The 18,267-nt window shown below is 34.0% G+C and overlaps 1 protein-coding gene across 1 annotated transcript; it reads right to left on the bottom strand.

Annotated features, from left to right (window-relative positions):
- Window positions 1-15,475: 15,475 nt before the first annotated feature.
- Window positions 15,476-15,983, bottom strand: LOC139863866 (uncharacterized mitochondrial protein AtMg00240-like). The gene is made up of 2 exons (XM_071852467.1): window positions 15,749-15,983; window positions 15,476-15,651 (listed from the first exon to the last, which is right to left on the bottom strand). Exons 1-2 carry the CDS (start codon window positions 15,981-15,983, stop codon window positions 15,476-15,478), a joined length of 411 nt encoding a protein of 136 aa, XP_071708568.1.
- Window positions 15,984-18,267: the final 2,284 nt, after the last annotated feature.

Genomic DNA, 18,267 nt, shown 5'->3' with positions numbered 1-18,267 from the left:
AAAGGATCTAAATTTTTATAGTCATGTGGGACTGTAAACCGCCTTTCAAATGTGCACTTTGCTTTGGAAACCGAAAGTAAATCGGCTATTTGATTGCAAGTGTCGTTGTCCTAAACCCAAGGCAACTGTGGATGACACACCCACCTTTAACCATATCGTTACTATCATTGTTTATACCGCTCTATCAAAATCACTGATGTACAAAGTGTGAAGAATAAAGAAGTGATTCGTGTGATGTATTATATTATTTCAAGACTGTATTGCTTGAGGACAAGCAACGCTCAAGTGTGGGGATATTGATAAGGCTAAAAAGGAACATATATTTCATAGCAAAATCCCCCAAGAAAGACAAGATTTTAGTTGCAATTGTTCCATTTTCAAGTAATATTCGTTTATTTTAAATAAGTGCGAAGACAAAAGGCGAAAACGACGAATTGAAGACACAAAGGTCCAAAAAGCTCAAAAGTACAAGATACAATCAAAAAGGTTCAAATTATTGATGAGGAACGTCTAAAAATGACAAGAGTACAAGTTATAAAACGCAAAGTACAAAATATAAAATTGTACGCAAGGACGTTCGAAAATCCAGAACCGGGACCAGAGTCAACTCTCAACGCTCGACGCAACGGTGTAAAAATTACGAGTCAACTATGCACAAGAATAAAATATAATATTTAAATAATTCATAATAAGAATAATATTAAATAATAAAAAGTTGTTAATTGAGCATAGTTCAGGGGTCATAAGTGAAAATTCAATTTCTAAATTCGCCTATAAAAGGCTTTGTAATCGTAATGTAAAAACACACCTTTTTCTATCTTTTTCTTATTTATCAATATCAATTATCAATATCTATATTCTATATCTCTATCATAATGTTAACTTAATAAGATATAACAATAATCTTAATTTTAATTTTAAATTATGATAATAATAAGATTTATGATAGAGATCGTTTGAGTGTGTAAGTCGAAATTCTGTCCGTGTAACGCTACGCTATTTTTAATCATTGTAAGTTATGTTCAACCTTTTTACATTAATGTATCGTAACTAAGTTATTATTATGCTTATTTGAGCCGAAGTAATCGTGATGTTGGGCTAAAATATTAAGAAGGGGTTATTGAACTTTGGACCATAATTAAGGTTTGGGCAAAAGACCGACACTTGTGGAAATTGAACTATTGACTATTAATAGATGGGGGGTATTGTCTAATTGAGTGACAACTCATTGGAGTCTGTCGAACCTATCTTCAAATTAATTAACCTAATAATTAATAATGATTATGGTTGTCCTATTTAGTGATGTTCATATGGAATCTGTTATAATCATTTAATTAATCAATTGGGTTGGGTAATTGATTATTCATTCTGATCAAGTGGATGAATTAATATTCATAAACTAATTAAAACAGGGGTGGATTACATACAGTGATAACTGGTGTAATTGTTGACAGAAGTGATAACTGCGTCACAGTTTAAATCCTTAATCAGTTGGAATATTTGACTTCGGGTATAAGGGTAATTTGACGAGGATACTCGCACTTTATTTTTATGACCGATGGACTATTATGGACAAAAACCAGATAGACGTATCAAATAAACCAGGACAAAGGACAATTAACCCATGGTAATAAATTAAAATCAACACGTCAAACATCATGATTACGGAAGTTTAAATAAGCATAATTCTTTTATTATATTTCTCATCGTATCTTTATTTACTGTCATTTTATTACTCGCAATTTTATTTACTGTCATTTTATTTATTGTCATTATTTTACGCACTTTAATTATCGTCATTTATCTTTACGCTTAAAATATAGAATCGACAAACCGGTCATTAAACGGTAAAACCCCCCTTTTATAATAATATTACTACTTATATAATTATATATATTTTGTATAAATATAGTTAAAAATATAGTAAGTAATCACTAGCTCCCTGTGGAACGAACCGGACTTACTAAAAACTACACTACTCTACGATTAGGTACACTGCCTATAGTGTTGTAGCAAGGTTTAGGTATATCCCATCCGTAAATTAATAAAACTTGTGTCATATTTTGTAGTATTTCCTAGTAAAAATAATACTATTTCGTACCCTCACGCTACATCACCATCATTCAACAGTTCAATCCACCTGCGTTGTCTCATATTCAGCTGCTTCTGATTAAATATATGTTGGAGACTTTTGTGGTCGGTATATATAATACTTTGGACCCCATATAAATAATGCCTCCAAGTCTTTAATGCAAAAACAACAGCACCCAATTCCAAATCGTGAGTCGTATAATTTTGCTCGTGAATCTTCAATTGTCTAGACGCATAAGCAATCACCTTCGTTCGTTGCATTAATACACAACTGAGACCTTGCTTTGATGCGTCACAATAAATCACAAAATCATCATTCCCTTCAGGCAATGACAATATAGGTTCCATAGTTAGCTTTTTCTTCAATAACTGTCTCTTGTTCATCCTTCCATTCCAATTTCTTCCCTTTATGCGTTAATGCAGTCAAGGGTTTTGCTATTTTGGAGAAATCTTGGATGAACCTTCTGTAGTAACCAGCCAATCCTAAAAATTGACGTATATGCTTCGGAGTTTTTGGGGTTTCCCACTTTTCAACGGTTTCGATCTTTGTCGGGTCCACCTGGATACCTTCTTTGTTCACTATGTGACCGAGGAATTGAACTTCTTCCAACCAAAATGCACACTTTGAAAACTTTGCGTACAGTTTTTCTTTCCTCAATACTTCTAGCACTTTTCTCAAATGTTCTTCGTGCTCTTGATCATTCTTTGAGTAAATAAGTATGTCATCGATGAAAACAATGACAAACTTGTCAAGATATGGCCCACACACTCGGTTCATAAGGTCCATGAACACAGCTGGTGCGTTAGTCAATCCAAACGGCATAACCATAAACTCGTAATGACCATAACGCGTCCTAAAAGAAGGTTTTGGAATATCATCCTCCTTTAATCGCATTTGATGATATCCAGAACGTAAATCAATTTTCGAATAAACCGACGAGCCTTGTAGTTGATCAAATAAGTCATCAATTCTCGGCATTGGATAACGGTTTTTGATGGTAAGTTTATTCAACTCTCTGTAGTCAATACACAACCTAAATGTACCATCCTTCTTCTTGACAAACAAAACAGGAGCTCCACATGGTGATGTGCTTGGTCGAATGAAACCACGTTCTAATAGTTCTTGCAGTTGGCTTTGCAGTTCTTTCATCTCGCTGGGTGCGAGTGTGTAAGGAGCACGATCTATTGGTGCAGCTCCTGGTACAAGATCTATTTGAAATTCAACAGATCGATGTGGAGGTAGTCCCGGTAATTCTTTCAGAAATGCATCGGGAAATTCTTTTGCGACGGGAACATCATTGATGCTCTTTTCCTCAGTTTGTACTTTCTCGACGTGTGCTAGAACAGCATAGCAACCTTTTCTTATTAGTTTTTGTACCTTCAAATTACTAATAAGATGTAGCTTCGTGTTTCCCTTTTCTCCGTACACCATTAAGGGTTCTCCTTCTTCTCGTACAATGCAAATTACATTTTTGTAACATACGATCTCTGCCTTCATCTCCTTCAGCCAGTCCATGCCAACTATTACATCAAAACTCCCTAACTCTACTGGTATCAAATCAATCTTAAATATTTCGCTACCCAGTTTAATTTCTCGATTCCGGCATATATAATCTGCTGAAATTAATTTACCATTTGCTAATTCGAGTAAAAATTTACTATCCAACGGCGTCAATGGACAACTTAATTTAGCACAAAAATCTCTACTCATATAGCTTCTATCCGCACCCGAATCAAATAAAACGTAAGCAGATTTATTGTCAATAAGAAACGTACCCGTAACAAGTTCTGGGCCTTCCTGTGCCTCTGCCGCATTAATATTGAAAACTCTTTTCGGCCTTGTCCATTCGTGTTCTCCTGGTTCGGGCAATTTCTAATAATGTGGCTCGGTTTTCCACATTTATAACAAACTACATTGGCATAACTTGCTCCGACACTACTTGCTCCGCCATTACTCGTTCCGACACTATTTGTTCCTTTCGTTCTGTTAACCCCTGATCCGTAGAGCTCACACTTTGCCGCGCTATGACCATTTCTTTTACACTTGTTGCAAAATTTGGTGCAGAACCCCGAGTGATACTTTTCACACCTTTGGCATAGCTGCTTCTGATTGTTGTTGTTGTTGTTGTTGCGGTTGTTATTGTTGTTGGGATGATTGTTGTAGTTGTTGTTGTTGTTGTTGTTGTGCCGTTTGTTGTAGTTGCGATTGATGTTGCAATTTTTGGGATAGTTGTTGTTGTATTGTTGACTCTTATCACCGTTTTCCTCCCACTTTCTTTTGACTAGCTTAACGTTGGCCTCTTCGGCCGCCTGTTCTTTAATTCTTCCCTCAATCTGGTTCACTATTTTGTGAGCCATTCTACATGCGTTTTGTATGGAGGCAGGCTCGTGTGAACTTATATCTTCTTGGATTTTCTCCGCTAACCCTTTTACAAATGCGTCGATCTTCTCTTCCTCACCTTCGAACGCTCTCGGACACAATAGGCACAATTCTGTGAATCGTCTTTCGTACGAAGTAATATCGAATCCCTGTGTTCGTAACCCTCTAAGTTCTGACTTGAGCTTATTGACCTCGGTTCTGGGACGGTACTTCTCGTTCATCAAGTGCTTGAATGCTGACCACGGTAGCGCGTAAGCAGCATCTTGTCCCACTTACTCTAGATAGGTATTTCACCATGTTAACGCAATACCTATGAAGGTATGCGTAGCGTACTTTACTTTGTCTCCTTCAGCACACTTACTTATGGCAAACACCGATGCAACATTCTTGGTCCACCGTTTCAATCCGATTGGTCCTTCGATCCCATTGAATTCTGAAGGTTTGTAGGCAGTGAATTCCTTGTAGGAGCATCCTACATGATTTCTTGAGCCGTTAGCTGTATTGCTAGATTCAGAGTTATTGTTGGTATGTAGCGCGGCCTGTACTGCGGCTATGTTTGAAGCAAGAAAGGTACGAAATTCCTCTTCGCTCATATTCAAGTTTTTTCGAGTAGTCAGTGCCATTTCCTTCAAAATAGTCAAATGAAACAAGTTAATCATACAGAATATTAAGAGTAGTCAATAGTATCTCGTAGCATAATATGAACTCATTTATAAAAGATTTTTCTTCATATTAGCGTTTTATAAGTTTAAATTCGGGTACTACCTACCCGTTAAGTTCATACTTAGTAGCTAATATACAATTCAACTACTACAATTCCATATGAAAAACTGATTATAATAATATATCACATACAAATATTCTTCAAACTTACAACTTCGCTATATTACATATAACATGAAATATAGTACACTATGATACAGGACAGTTTTGAAGATAAATCTAGTTAATACGCAAGTTGTTCAGCAAAGGAAATAAAGACACGTAATTCATAAGTCCAGAAACAAGTCATGCATTCTGATTTTACTAAGATGACTTCCCATCCTTGGTCTTGTGGAAAATAACCGTTATGACCATTGGCTAGGCAGCATGTTGTAATGTCGTCAAAAGGACGAGGGTTTCGTAATGTCAAACAGCCCCGTAATAATCTAAAAACCTTGTTTCTCACCCCAACTACTTAATCCGTCACTTGTGGGAAAGTTTTATTTAAAAGCTGCAATCCGATGTTCTTTTTCTCACTTTGGTAAGAAGTGAATATCACTAACCCGTAAGCATAACATGCTTCTTTATGTTGCATGTTAGAAGCTCTTTCTAATTCACAAAATCCTATGATGGGATATGTTGAGTCAAAATAGGTTCTTAACCCGTAGCGTAAAATTGCATTTGGGTTCCCCGCATTTAATGCTTTAAAGAAAACACGGCGTAACTTAAAGTCTCCGCAATGTGATATACCCCACCTATCAAAGGAAAGCCTTTTATAAACTAAGGCATTTCTGGAAAGTCTTTCAAATGTTTGACAAGTTAATTTTGCCATAACTAAATGTGCTGATGAATTCTGACCGACTCTAGACAAGATTTCCTCAATCATATCCTCTGGTAGGTCTTCTAAAATATTTGGTTGTCTACCCTTAACGTCCATTTTGTTTTTATACTATAAAATAGACAAGGATAAGATTCGTAATAACAAACAATACAAGCAATTTTTACATAGAACATAAAAGTACAAGCACACTACAATACATTTATTACACAACATGCTCAAACCCCTCTAATCGGAATCACTGGTTTCTTCTTCTTCGGACTTGGTTCTTTTTCCTAATTTTCTAGGGATATATGATGTTCCTCTAATACGAGCCTTCGTTTTCCACATTGGTTTAAAAAAACCTAGTGGTTTAGAGGTTCCCGGGTTATTGTCACGATATTGAAAATACGGGTGTTGACGGTACATATAAAGTTCATCGGGGTCGAAATCAGATTTCTCTATTTTGATGACTTTTCCCTTATTATTTTCTTTTGCCTCATTAAATTGGGTCGGGGTAATTTCTATAACATCATCAGAATCCTCATCAGGATCCGATTCATCGAAAAATTGGTAATTTTTCCAATATTTTGCTTCCTTAGCGGAAACACCATTGACCATTATTAACTTTGGTCCATTGGTTGAGGATTTTCTTTTATTTGACCGGTTTTCTGTGGTTCCTACTATTCCCCCCTCCGGAAACTCTTCTTCTTCCGGTTCCTCTTCTTCCGGTTCCTCTTCTTCCGGTTCCGTTTCCTCTTCTTCCGGTTCTTCAGGAACTTGTGAATCTTGTCAATATATATTCGACTCTTCGTTATTATTAGGTGAGTCAATGGAATTTGTGCTTGAGGTAGACATCTATCACACAATATCAAACATGTTAAGAGATTAATATATCACATAATATTTACATGTTAATAATATATAGTTTCCAACAAAAATGTTAAGCAATCATTTTTAAAGAAAACACGGTCGAAGTCCAGACTCACTAAGGCATCCTAACAAACTCGATAAGACACATTAATGCAAATTTTCTGGTTCTCTAAGACCAACGCTCGGATACCAACTGAAATGTCCCGTTCATATTGATTATAAACGTTCCATATTAATTGATTTCGTTGCGAGGTTTTGACCTCTATATGAGACGTTTTTCAAAGACTGCATTCATTTTTAAAACAACCATAACCTTTATTTTATCAATAAAGGTTTTAAAAGCATTATGTAGATTATCAAATAATGATAATCTAAAATATACTGTTTACACATGACCATTACATAATGGTTTACAATAGAAATATATTACATCGACATATGTTTCTTGAATGCAGTTTTTACACAATATCATACAAACATGGACTCCAAATCTTGTCCTTATTTTAGTATGCAACAGCGGAAGCTCTTAGTATTCACCTGAGAATAAACATGCTTTAAATGTCAACAAAAATGTTGGTGAGTTATAGGTTTAACCTATATATATCAAATCGTAACAATAGACCACAAGATTTCATATTTCAATACACATCCCATACATAGAGATAAAAATCATTCATATGGTGAACACCTGGTAACTAACATTAACAAGATGCATATATAAGAATATCCCCATCATTCTGGGACACCCTTCGGATATGATATAAATTTCGAAGTACTAAAGCATCCGGTACTTTGGATGGGGTTTGTTAGGCCCAATAGATATATCTTTAGGATTCGCGTCAATTAGGGTGTCTGTTCCCTAATTCTTAGATTACCAGACTTAATAAAAAGGGGCATATTCGATTTCGATAATTCAACCATAGAATGTAGTTTCACGTACTTGTGTCTATTTTGTAAATCATTTAAAAAACCTGCATGTATTCTCATCCCAAAAATATTAGATTTTAAAAGTGGGATTATAACTCACTTTCACAGATATTTCCTTCCTCGGAAATAAGACTTGGCCACGGATCGATTCACGAACCTATACAAATATGTACATATATATCAAAGTATGATCAAAATATAATTACAACTATTTTTATTATGTTTTAAAGATTTGAGTGTATTAAGTCAGTTGTCCTCGTTAATAACCTACAACTAGTTGTCCACAGTTAGATGTACAAAAATAAATCAATATATATTATCTTGAATCAATCCATGACCCAGTGTATACACGTCTCAGGCTAGATCACAACTCAAAGTATATATATTTTTGGAATCAACCTCAACCATGTATAGCTACCTCCAACATTACTGCATATAGAGTGTCTATGGTTGTTCCAAATAATATATATACATGGGTCGATATGATATGTCAAAACATTTTCATACGTGTCAATGGTATCCAAAGATTACATAATATATTAGAATACATGTATAATACAATATAAGTTAGCTAGGATATGATTTGTATAGATTTGTTAAACATTTCCTGTAGCTAAAAAGATCAAAAATATCCAATCTTGTTTTACCCATAACTTCTTCATTTTAAATCCGTTTTGAGTGAATCAAATTTCTAAGGTTTCATATTGAACTCTAATTTAAGAACCTAAACATAAAAAGTATAGGTTTATAGTCGGAAATTTAAGTTACATGTCAATTACTAAAGAGGTAGTCATTTCCGTCGAAAGAACGACATCTTGATGACCATTTTGAAAAACATACTTTCACTTTGAGTTTAACCAAGATTTTTAGATATAGTTTCATGTTCATATTAAAAATCATTTTCCCATAAGAACAACTTTTAAATCAAATTTTAACATAGTTTTTGATTATCGAAACCAAAACAGCCCCCGGTTTTACTACGACGTCGTATATCCGATTTTATGGTGTTCATCATGTTTCCAGGTTTTAAATCATTAAGTTAGCATATCATATAGATATAGAACATGTGTTTAGTTGATTTTAAAAGTCAAGTTAGAAGGATTAACTTTTGTTTGCGAACAAGTTTAGAATTAACGAAACTATGTTCTAGTGATTACAAGTTTAAACCTTCGAATAAGATAGCTTTATATGTATGAATCAAATGATGTTATGAACATCATTACTACCTCAAGTTTTCTGGATAAAACTACTGGAAATGAGAAAAATGGATCTAGCTTCAAAGGATCCTTGGATGGCTTGAAAGTTCTTGAAGCAGAATCATGACACGATAACAGTTCAAGTAAAATTTTCACTCGAAATAAGATTGTTATAGTTGTGGAAATTGAATCAAAGTTTGAATTTGAATATTACCTTGAATTAAAAAGATAACCTACTGTAAATAACAAAGGTTCCTTGATCTTAGATGATTACTTGGAATGGATTAGAAAGCTTGGAAGTAGACTTGCAAACTTGGAAGTATTCTTGATTTTTATGAAACTATACTTATGGAATTTATGAAGAACACTTAGAACTTGAAGATGGAACTTGAGAGAGATCAATTAGATGAATAAAATTGAAGAATGAAAGTGTTTGTAGGTGTTTTTGGTCTTTGGTATATGGATTAGATATAAAGGATATGTAATTTTGTTTTCATGTAAATAAGTCATGAATGATTACTAATATTTTTGTAATTTTATGAGATATTTCATGCTAGTTGCCAAATGATGGTTTCCACATGTGTTAGGTGACTCACATGGGCTGCTAAGAGCTGATCATTGGAGTTTATATACTAATAGTACATACATCTAAAATCTGTGTATTGTACGAGTACGAATACGGGTGCATACGAGTAGAATTGTTGATGAAACTGAACGAGGATGTATTTGTTAGCATTTTTGTTAAGTAGAAGTACTTTGATATGTCTCTTGAAGTCTTTCAAAAGTGTAAGAATACATATTAAAACACAACATGTATATACATTCTAATGGAGTCGTTAAGTCTTCGTTAGTCGTTACATGTAAGTGTTGTTTTGAAACCTTTAAGTTAACGATCTCAATTAATGTTGTTAACCTAATATTTATTATATCAAATGAGATGTTAAATTATTATGTTATCATGATATTATGATGTATGAATATCTTTTAATATGATATATACCTTAAAATATCGTTACAACGATAATCGTTACATATAAGTCTCGTATTGTAATTCTTGAGTTAGTAGTCTTGTTTTTACATATGTAGTTCATTGTTAACACACTTAATGATATATTTAAATATCATTTTATCATGTTAAATATAGTGTATCAATATCTTAATATGATACATATATATTTAGTAGACATTATCATAACGATAATCGTTATATATATCATTTCGAGTTTCTTAACTTAGTAATCTCATTTCTTATGTATATCACACATTGTTAATATACTTAGTGAGATACTTACTCATCATAATCTCATGTCAACCATATATATATATATATATATATATGTCTATATATACCACAACATGTAGTTGTTACAACTTTGTAACGTTCGTGAATCGCCGGTCAACTTGGGTGATCAATTGTCTTTATGAAACTTATTTCCTTTAATCAAGTCTTAATAAGTTTGATTGCTTAACACGTTGGAAACATTTAGTCATGTAAATATCAATCTAAATTAATATATATAAACATGGAAAAGTTCGGGTCACTACAACGAGGTGGTTGATCAGCCATCTCTTCAGTCTCGAAAATATCTAATGAAACGTAAGTGTCTTCCTCTTCGTTGATTTCAGGTGGTGTATCGGGCACCAAAGTCTCAGAACTACTACCCAAATGAATTATATTATCACTTGAAGAAGCTGATGAATCTACTGTAGACTGTTTCTCTTGACTTAACGCTCTAAATAACTCTCTTTCGGGTTCATCAAATGGTTGAAGAATAGGAGAATTTGAAGAACGCGTATGTGGCATGCACTACCTGTTATCTGCGAAATCACAACTAACAACTGATTAAACGCACCGATTCAATTAAGAATAAACGAAAAGTAATAATAAACTACAATTATAACTAAACTAAGAACAATTAGATAACAATCTTAATTTTTGACACAACTGTCCCCGGCAGCGGCGCCAAAAACTTGATGTGTAAAATCTAGTATATAATTTATCTCTGGAAAATGCCGGTTTAAAGATTAATACACACTAACGGGCAGTGTACCCGATCGTGCAATAGTATAAAGTTGGTAATTCTGAAATCGTTCCAAGGACAGTTTAATTGTGAGAATTAAGATTGCAACTATTGGAAATAAACTAAGTTAATCTATGAAAATTTAAAGTACGAGATAATTGGTTTTTGTGGCTATTTAATGATTAGCCAAATATAGGATGGATCAAAAGTAAAAGACATTATTTTTAGTTTTTAAGTTTAAATAAATGAAATTGCAGACTCAACGAAAAATAAAGATAATTGAATTCAATAGATAAAAGAATGTTCGCCTAGATCTCCTATTCGCAGTGTTGGATGATTTATTATTAAGCACTAGTTTATTTATCAATTCATGCAACTACAGAGTCGGTTTACCGAGTTCACTTTTAGCAAACACGTCAAACTAGGATTTATTGGCTTAGGCTTCCCTTTCACCAAAGACCTCTTTCGTTTGTGACTTAGTAATTAACTAATTACTCCGTATAAGATTAAGATTCAATTGGTTACGCGTTCGCCCCACACAACTCACCCCTATTTTGTTCAATCTATGTTACCCGGTTTACCCCCTTGGTCAAGTAAGAACCCAATTGATTAAGACACATCAATTGAAAATAAGTTCTCTAAATTGAAACAGACACATACGAATATTCAATCTAGACAAACATTAAAGAACTTAGCCAACAATCATGGCTAAAAACAAAATCACAATCAAAATAATAGAAGAATTCATTGTTTGAAACAAAGAGATAAACCTAATAGATGATTGAATCTTGAACGATGAATAAATCGAAGCACGTTCCCATAATGATTGAAGCGTTAGAATGATCTTGGGATTCCCCAAAAATCACCCTTTTTCGTCAAAAAGCTGCTGCAAATCATCTGGGAGTAAGATATGATCATTAAGGTAAAAATTCGTGCTTTAAATACCCAATTTCTGAAGTCGGCTGGAGGTGGAGGGGCGCTCAGTTTAACTAAAATCTGATCTGTTGAACTGAAAAACCCTCGACCTTAAATTTATGCCTACTGGAGCGGCGCTCCATGTTTTTGAACGGCGTTCCATGTTTTTGAACGGCGTTCCAGGCCCAATTTGCTTAATTCGAGTTGAAAACTCAGTAAATCCATCCAAACTCGAATTGAACCAATCTCTTTCACTCGTTTACATAGAAAATCACTAAAACCATCATATAACCTCAAATTTCATCTTCTTGGTCTTAGAACTCGAACTTTCATAACACTTATCGAAATAAACGCCAAATTGTATCCGAACGGACTAAAATGTGCTCGATATCGCTAAGGAAAACGTGTATTAAATATGCGATATCAATCGGTTAAGCCTAAATACACACCCAAAGTTGCAGGCACAATTGGCAGTTTCGTTATTGTATAATCAGAAATATGTGGGACGAATTTGTCAGTCACCGAAGTAATTTCTGTTGTTGTCTTAGTGCGCATTTCTTTTGCTTCTGCGCAGTATCTTTCAATCATTTTCTGAATGACATCAGGTTGATCAAATTTGTGTTGCATATCTTTTGGCGCTATTTTTCTGAACATATCAGTTAAAAATAATTACGCGTTCTCCTTTTTCATAACGTGTGAATTTTCACCTTCTTCAAAATAGCGTGGAATTGGTGTTCCAGGACTTTTGCATTTTACTTTTGTAACTTCCATAATCTCAGGATCACTCTCTGAATTATCCGAAAGTTGGTGCTGAATCTTTGAATGCTTCGCTTTCTTTAAAAGCAGCACAGACGACCCAAACGCATTACGGTCGTGTGCATCTTCAGTTGAATCATCGCCGTTATTTATGACCAATTGCTGCTTTCGTGACAAAGTGTCGTTAAGCAGCCACTCATAGTTTAGCGGAATATGAAGGTCAAGCCCCTTCTCTTGAAGCAATTGTCGTGCCTCTAAAGGCATTATCACACGCTTTGCAGTTTTAACTACTGCATCTTTTTCTGCATTATTGCTCACAATATTTGCAATGTTCTCAGTCGCTGAATTTTTGTCTGTATTCTCTTGGTAATTGACATAATTAGCCTTCGCGGTATTCTCTTCGTGATTGGTTGCAGTTTGCTGAGCATTGCGTTTAGCCACAATTTCTTTTCCAATTACAACATTTTGCTGTGTTCCTTGGTTAGAAATGATGCTTCCTGATGACTTGGTGAACAAATCTTTCATTTGCGTGCTAATTTCAGGATTTGTTTGAAAGTCAAATGATGTCGAATTCCGAAAATCACAGACGTCTGCTGTGTTATTGCTCTTCTTTTTGCCGTGCATTGTCATTTTAGATTAACGCTTTCAATTAAATGTAAAAACCTGTAAATCATTGAACAAGAACATGATTACAATTTAATTCATAATTAAATCACTCGATTACACGAAATAGATTTATCGAATTCAATTTTAATTCATGTCCCACTGATGGCGCCAATTGATCAATCCTAAATCAGATGTTAAGATCTAATTTAGGAATTGAGTGCAATGAGGTATGGATGGTGGTGTTGGTAATGTTTTTGGGACCTTATGATCGTCTTTCACTTAGATTCAAGTGATCAATCACCACGTGGTCATGGGTTCGAGTCCCACGGATGACGCTAATTGATTAATCCTAAATCAGAGGCTAAAATCTAATTTAGGAATTGAGTGCAATGAGAGGTGGATGGTGGTGTTGATAATGTTTTTGGGACCTTATGATCGTCTTTCACTTAGATTCAAGTGACCAATCACCATGTCCCGGTCTTGATCGCATTACCTTGGCTTGATTATGATCGATACTTGGGCGTATTCACAAGTGAACCATAAAAACCAGAGCAATTGCACAAAATCAACAACCTAAAATGAGAGGTCAAGCTCCCTATTTATAGGTTTGGGAAATCTGCAGAATCAATGTTCGCGCAGAAGTAGCAGATCCACAATGTTTGTGCGGGACATCTTCGCAATCTTGAATTATGCACAGAACCGCAATGTCATGGCGCGATGCGTAGTGGCTTATTTATCTCCGCGGTTCTATTTAAACTTGTATTTGAATTGCCTTTTGTACTTAAAATATACATATATATTCCTATATATATGATCAGTGATTACAAGGACTAGAAATATTTGAAATATATAGTTTCATACTTACATTGATAGGTAGCACATAGCAATCATAGGCCAATCACTATTTCTAAATGGGTAAGTTATAAATCACGTAAAACATGCAAAGTACGACGTAAAGCATATGTCAACTAAGTGGATGTTCAGAGTTAACATCTTAATTCATAGTATTTGAATAATCACATGATACATATCATCTTAATCTTATGACGAGGACTAAGGCAACATGCAATTAGGCTTACAAATATATAAGCTAATAAACTTAATCAGATCATCTCTAGTTACTAGCTTAAAGGCAATTTTAATCAAGTTCTCATGCAATACACAATCAAACACATATAAACGAAGGTTCTTTGACAAGGCCTAACAATAGCAAGATTACTATGAAAGTGTAATTTATCATCTTTCTAATTCAATTCAACCAAAAATCTTAACTTAAGTTTCATGCAATTCAAATACCTTGTTTGGTGTGATTAACCTAGAAGATTAGATGAATCGAGTAAAAGCTTACTTAGAATTATTTACTAGTTAATCCTAACTCTTATTACTTAATCATTAAGCATGCAAACACAAATCTTGATCATGGAAAAATCAAACAGAATAAATAATCATCACAGATACATAATTATATAGTTTTGAAGAATACTAGAAACTTTACAATCCGAAGCTCGAAGCCCACAGCTTTAACAGATTCGGTCGGTGGCTAAGGATCTGGAAGCCGGCGGCTTCATCTTATGATTCTAGCAATTTTCAGTTTTACTTTGTAAACCTTTCCATGGTTTCCTTGTCAAAATATTTACTTTGTATTTGTGTGATTATCTCATTCTAAAATTCAATCGTTTAAGCCCATCAACCTATTATTGACTAATCATGCATTAATTATTTTATACGCAAAACGATAAACATGAAAGTTCAGTAAGACAATCATTTCCCTTAACATAACAACTTCTCATTTTTATGTTTTTCAAATTTTTTTTGGTTTTTCATTTTATCATTTTTATTTTTTGGATTTTCTGATGTTGCCATTTTCTTCCCCTAAAAATACTAAAAACAAAAATCTTTTTGGTTTTTCGAATTTTATCTGATCTAAACATAAGAAAATATGCAAAACAGAATATAAAATGATCATGCAAAGCATGAAATATACTAACTAAACATGCAAACATATGCAACATGCAGTTGCAAAATTGTACAAATGATACATAATAGATGATACTTCAAAATCTCTTTATCAGACACAACCTCGACCCTATCTTTCACATCTAGCATAGTTAATAGGTATTGGAAACAAGGTCGGTTAAAAGCCTTAGTAAACAAATCAGCATGTTGTGTTGTAGTACCTATTTGTTGGACATCAATCAATTTCTTTTCGTAATAGAACCGTAATGAAATGATACTTGATCCCTATGTGTTTGGTCTTCGAATGGTTAACGGGGTTCTTAATAACAGTAATAGCAGCAGCATTATCAACATAAACAGGAGTGTTATAAATATGCAAACCGTAATCGCGCAGTTTTTTAAGAGGTACAACTTGCAGCATTAATATATTCAGTTTCACACGTTGATTGTGAAATAGAAGTCTGTTTCTTACGCTGCCAGCTCACTAATCTGCTACCTAAAAACTAACATCCACCAGAGGTAGATTTAAAATCTCTTTTATATCCTCCGTAGTCAGAATCACTATATTCTGATAACTCAATTCCATCTTTTTGAGGATACCATAAGCCTAAACTAGGAGTCCCCTTGAGATGCCGCATGATCTTCTTAGCTGCTAACATATGGTTTACGTTTAGATTTGAGTGATAACGAGCACATAGACAAGTAGCGAACATGATGTCAGGGCGTGATGATGTAAGATACATAAGGGAACCAATGATAGCTCTATATAAGGCCTGATTGACTTTCTCCCCTTAATTTTCTGGCGTAATCCCGTGATTCACCGATGGAGGATTCTTGGAAACTCGTTTGATCAACCTGTAGCCCTATAACGAAACTAATAGTACCCAGTGAACTCATCTTGAATCTTTTTTGCATTACATCTTATAATTCATCTACCATTTTCTGATCTGTAGATTCAAAGATGATATCGTCCACATATACCAGAACCAACATAATATCGTCACCCTTTTTTCTTAATGAACAGAGTCTGATCGGTGACTCCTCTTCTGAAACCATTCTCTATCATGTAGTTTGACAGAGTAGCAGACCAAGCTCTCGGGGTTAATGAAGACCATAAAGGGCTTTCTCTAGGAGATACACCTTCTCTGAATGATGTGGATCTACAAAACCCAGTGGCTGAGTCACATACATTGTTTCTTGTAGAGTGCCATACAAGAATGTACTCTTCACATCCATCTGATACACTTTAAAATCTTTAAATGAAGCAAACGCCAAAAACATTATTATTGCCTCCAGTCTAGCTATTAGAGCATACACCTCATCATAGTCAATTTTGGAATCTGATGATAACCTTTGACAACCAGTCTAGCTTTATTTCGAATCACAATCCCTCGATCATCTTTCTTATTTTTCAGGAGCCACTTCGAGACATACAGTTTACAGCCTTTTGGTGGAATCACTAGACGCCAAACACGAAAATGATTGAATTGCAATAGTTCTTTTTGCATATTATTAACCCAAGCATCATACTGTAGTGCCTCTTTGATGTCTTCAAGTTCAACTTGTGAAACAAAGCATGAATGCGCATTCCTGAAGATTCCTTCGGTATGATTCAAATGAGTATAAAATGCTATCACAACATTAACAGAGGGTGTAGCTCCAATGTCTGAGGTAGAAGATCTATCGCCTGCAGCACCAAAACACCTGCATGATCAATCACATAATCATCAAAACATTTAGGGAGAGATACAGTTCTACTAGACCGCCTTAAATCTTCAGCGTCAGTGGATTCTTCAGTAGTAGTCAGAACATGTTCCTCCTCCACTTCTTCTTCAAACACTTCCTCCCACTCAGATTGTGGGATAGTATCCTCTAATTATGGGATAGAATCATCATAATCTAATTCACCATTATTAGGCCCAATCTCAGGAGTATTTATATAAGTTTTTATCGAAATATCACTTGTAGGAACATCAGATTTCACTCGCACATCAGATGCATTCTCTGAGGAGATACGCATGTTATACATCATTTGTGCAGTAATCTCATCATCAGATTTCACTTCAGGAAGATGGATTAAATGAAATTGTTCATCATAATCAAACTGCCATTGATAACCTTTACCAGCAAGAATAGGACCATGTCTTTGCATATCAATTTTAGTACGTTCTTCAACACACCGAGAGTCAAGATTGAATACCCTTTTATACGCATACTCGTAACCCAAAAATCTCCCTATAACTGCCTTTGGACTGAATTTACCTCTAGTATCTCAAATCATAATGGTACAAAGAGCACCAAACGGTTCAAGATGCTTGATATTAGGTTTCCTTTTAAGTAGTAGCTCATAACATGTCTTGTCGTGGTGTTTGACAAAATAACTCTATTCATCGTGTAGCATGCATTGGAAACCGCTTCACTCCAAAAAGTAATAGGTGTAGTGACCCGGAAATTTTCGACCAAATTTAAACTTAATCTTTATATGATCTCGACACGATAAGCAAAGTCTGTAATGTTGAAGTCTTAAAAATTTTAAACTGTTTCATATATTCAATTGACTTTCGACTATTCCCGACGATTCACGAACAATTAATTGTAAATAGATATGTGTGTGTGTATATATACATAGTAATTGAAATTTATAATTTGTAATATATATATATATATATATATATATATATATGTAATAAATATTAAAAATTCAATATATTATATAATTGGTAAATAATAATAAATTGTAATATATTAAATCAAGTTACAAGTTCGAATATGATTATTATTACTTTCAATATTACTATCAATAGTAATATTGATATTAATATCAGTATTATTAATATTATTAATTTCAATACATAATATACAGATATGGAAAGTGATACCTTTTATTTGATAATAATATTATTAATACTAATTGTTATTCTTGTTAATATTATAATTATTATTAGTTGTGACTTACTATTATTGTTATTACTCTTATTATTATAATTATTACTATTAATTATTCTTATTATTAGTATTTTGATTATT

The sequence above is a fragment of the Rutidosis leptorrhynchoides genome, chromosome 8 (assembly GCF_046630445.1).
Source record: "Rutidosis leptorrhynchoides isolate AG116_Rl617_1_P2 chromosome 8, CSIRO_AGI_Rlap_v1, whole genome shotgun sequence".
Taxonomy (NCBI): Eukaryota; Viridiplantae; Streptophyta; class Magnoliopsida; order Asterales; family Asteraceae; genus Rutidosis; species Rutidosis leptorrhynchoides.
Note: the sequence above shows the minus strand (reverse complement) of the source record. Positions and strands in the feature narration are given on the sequence as shown.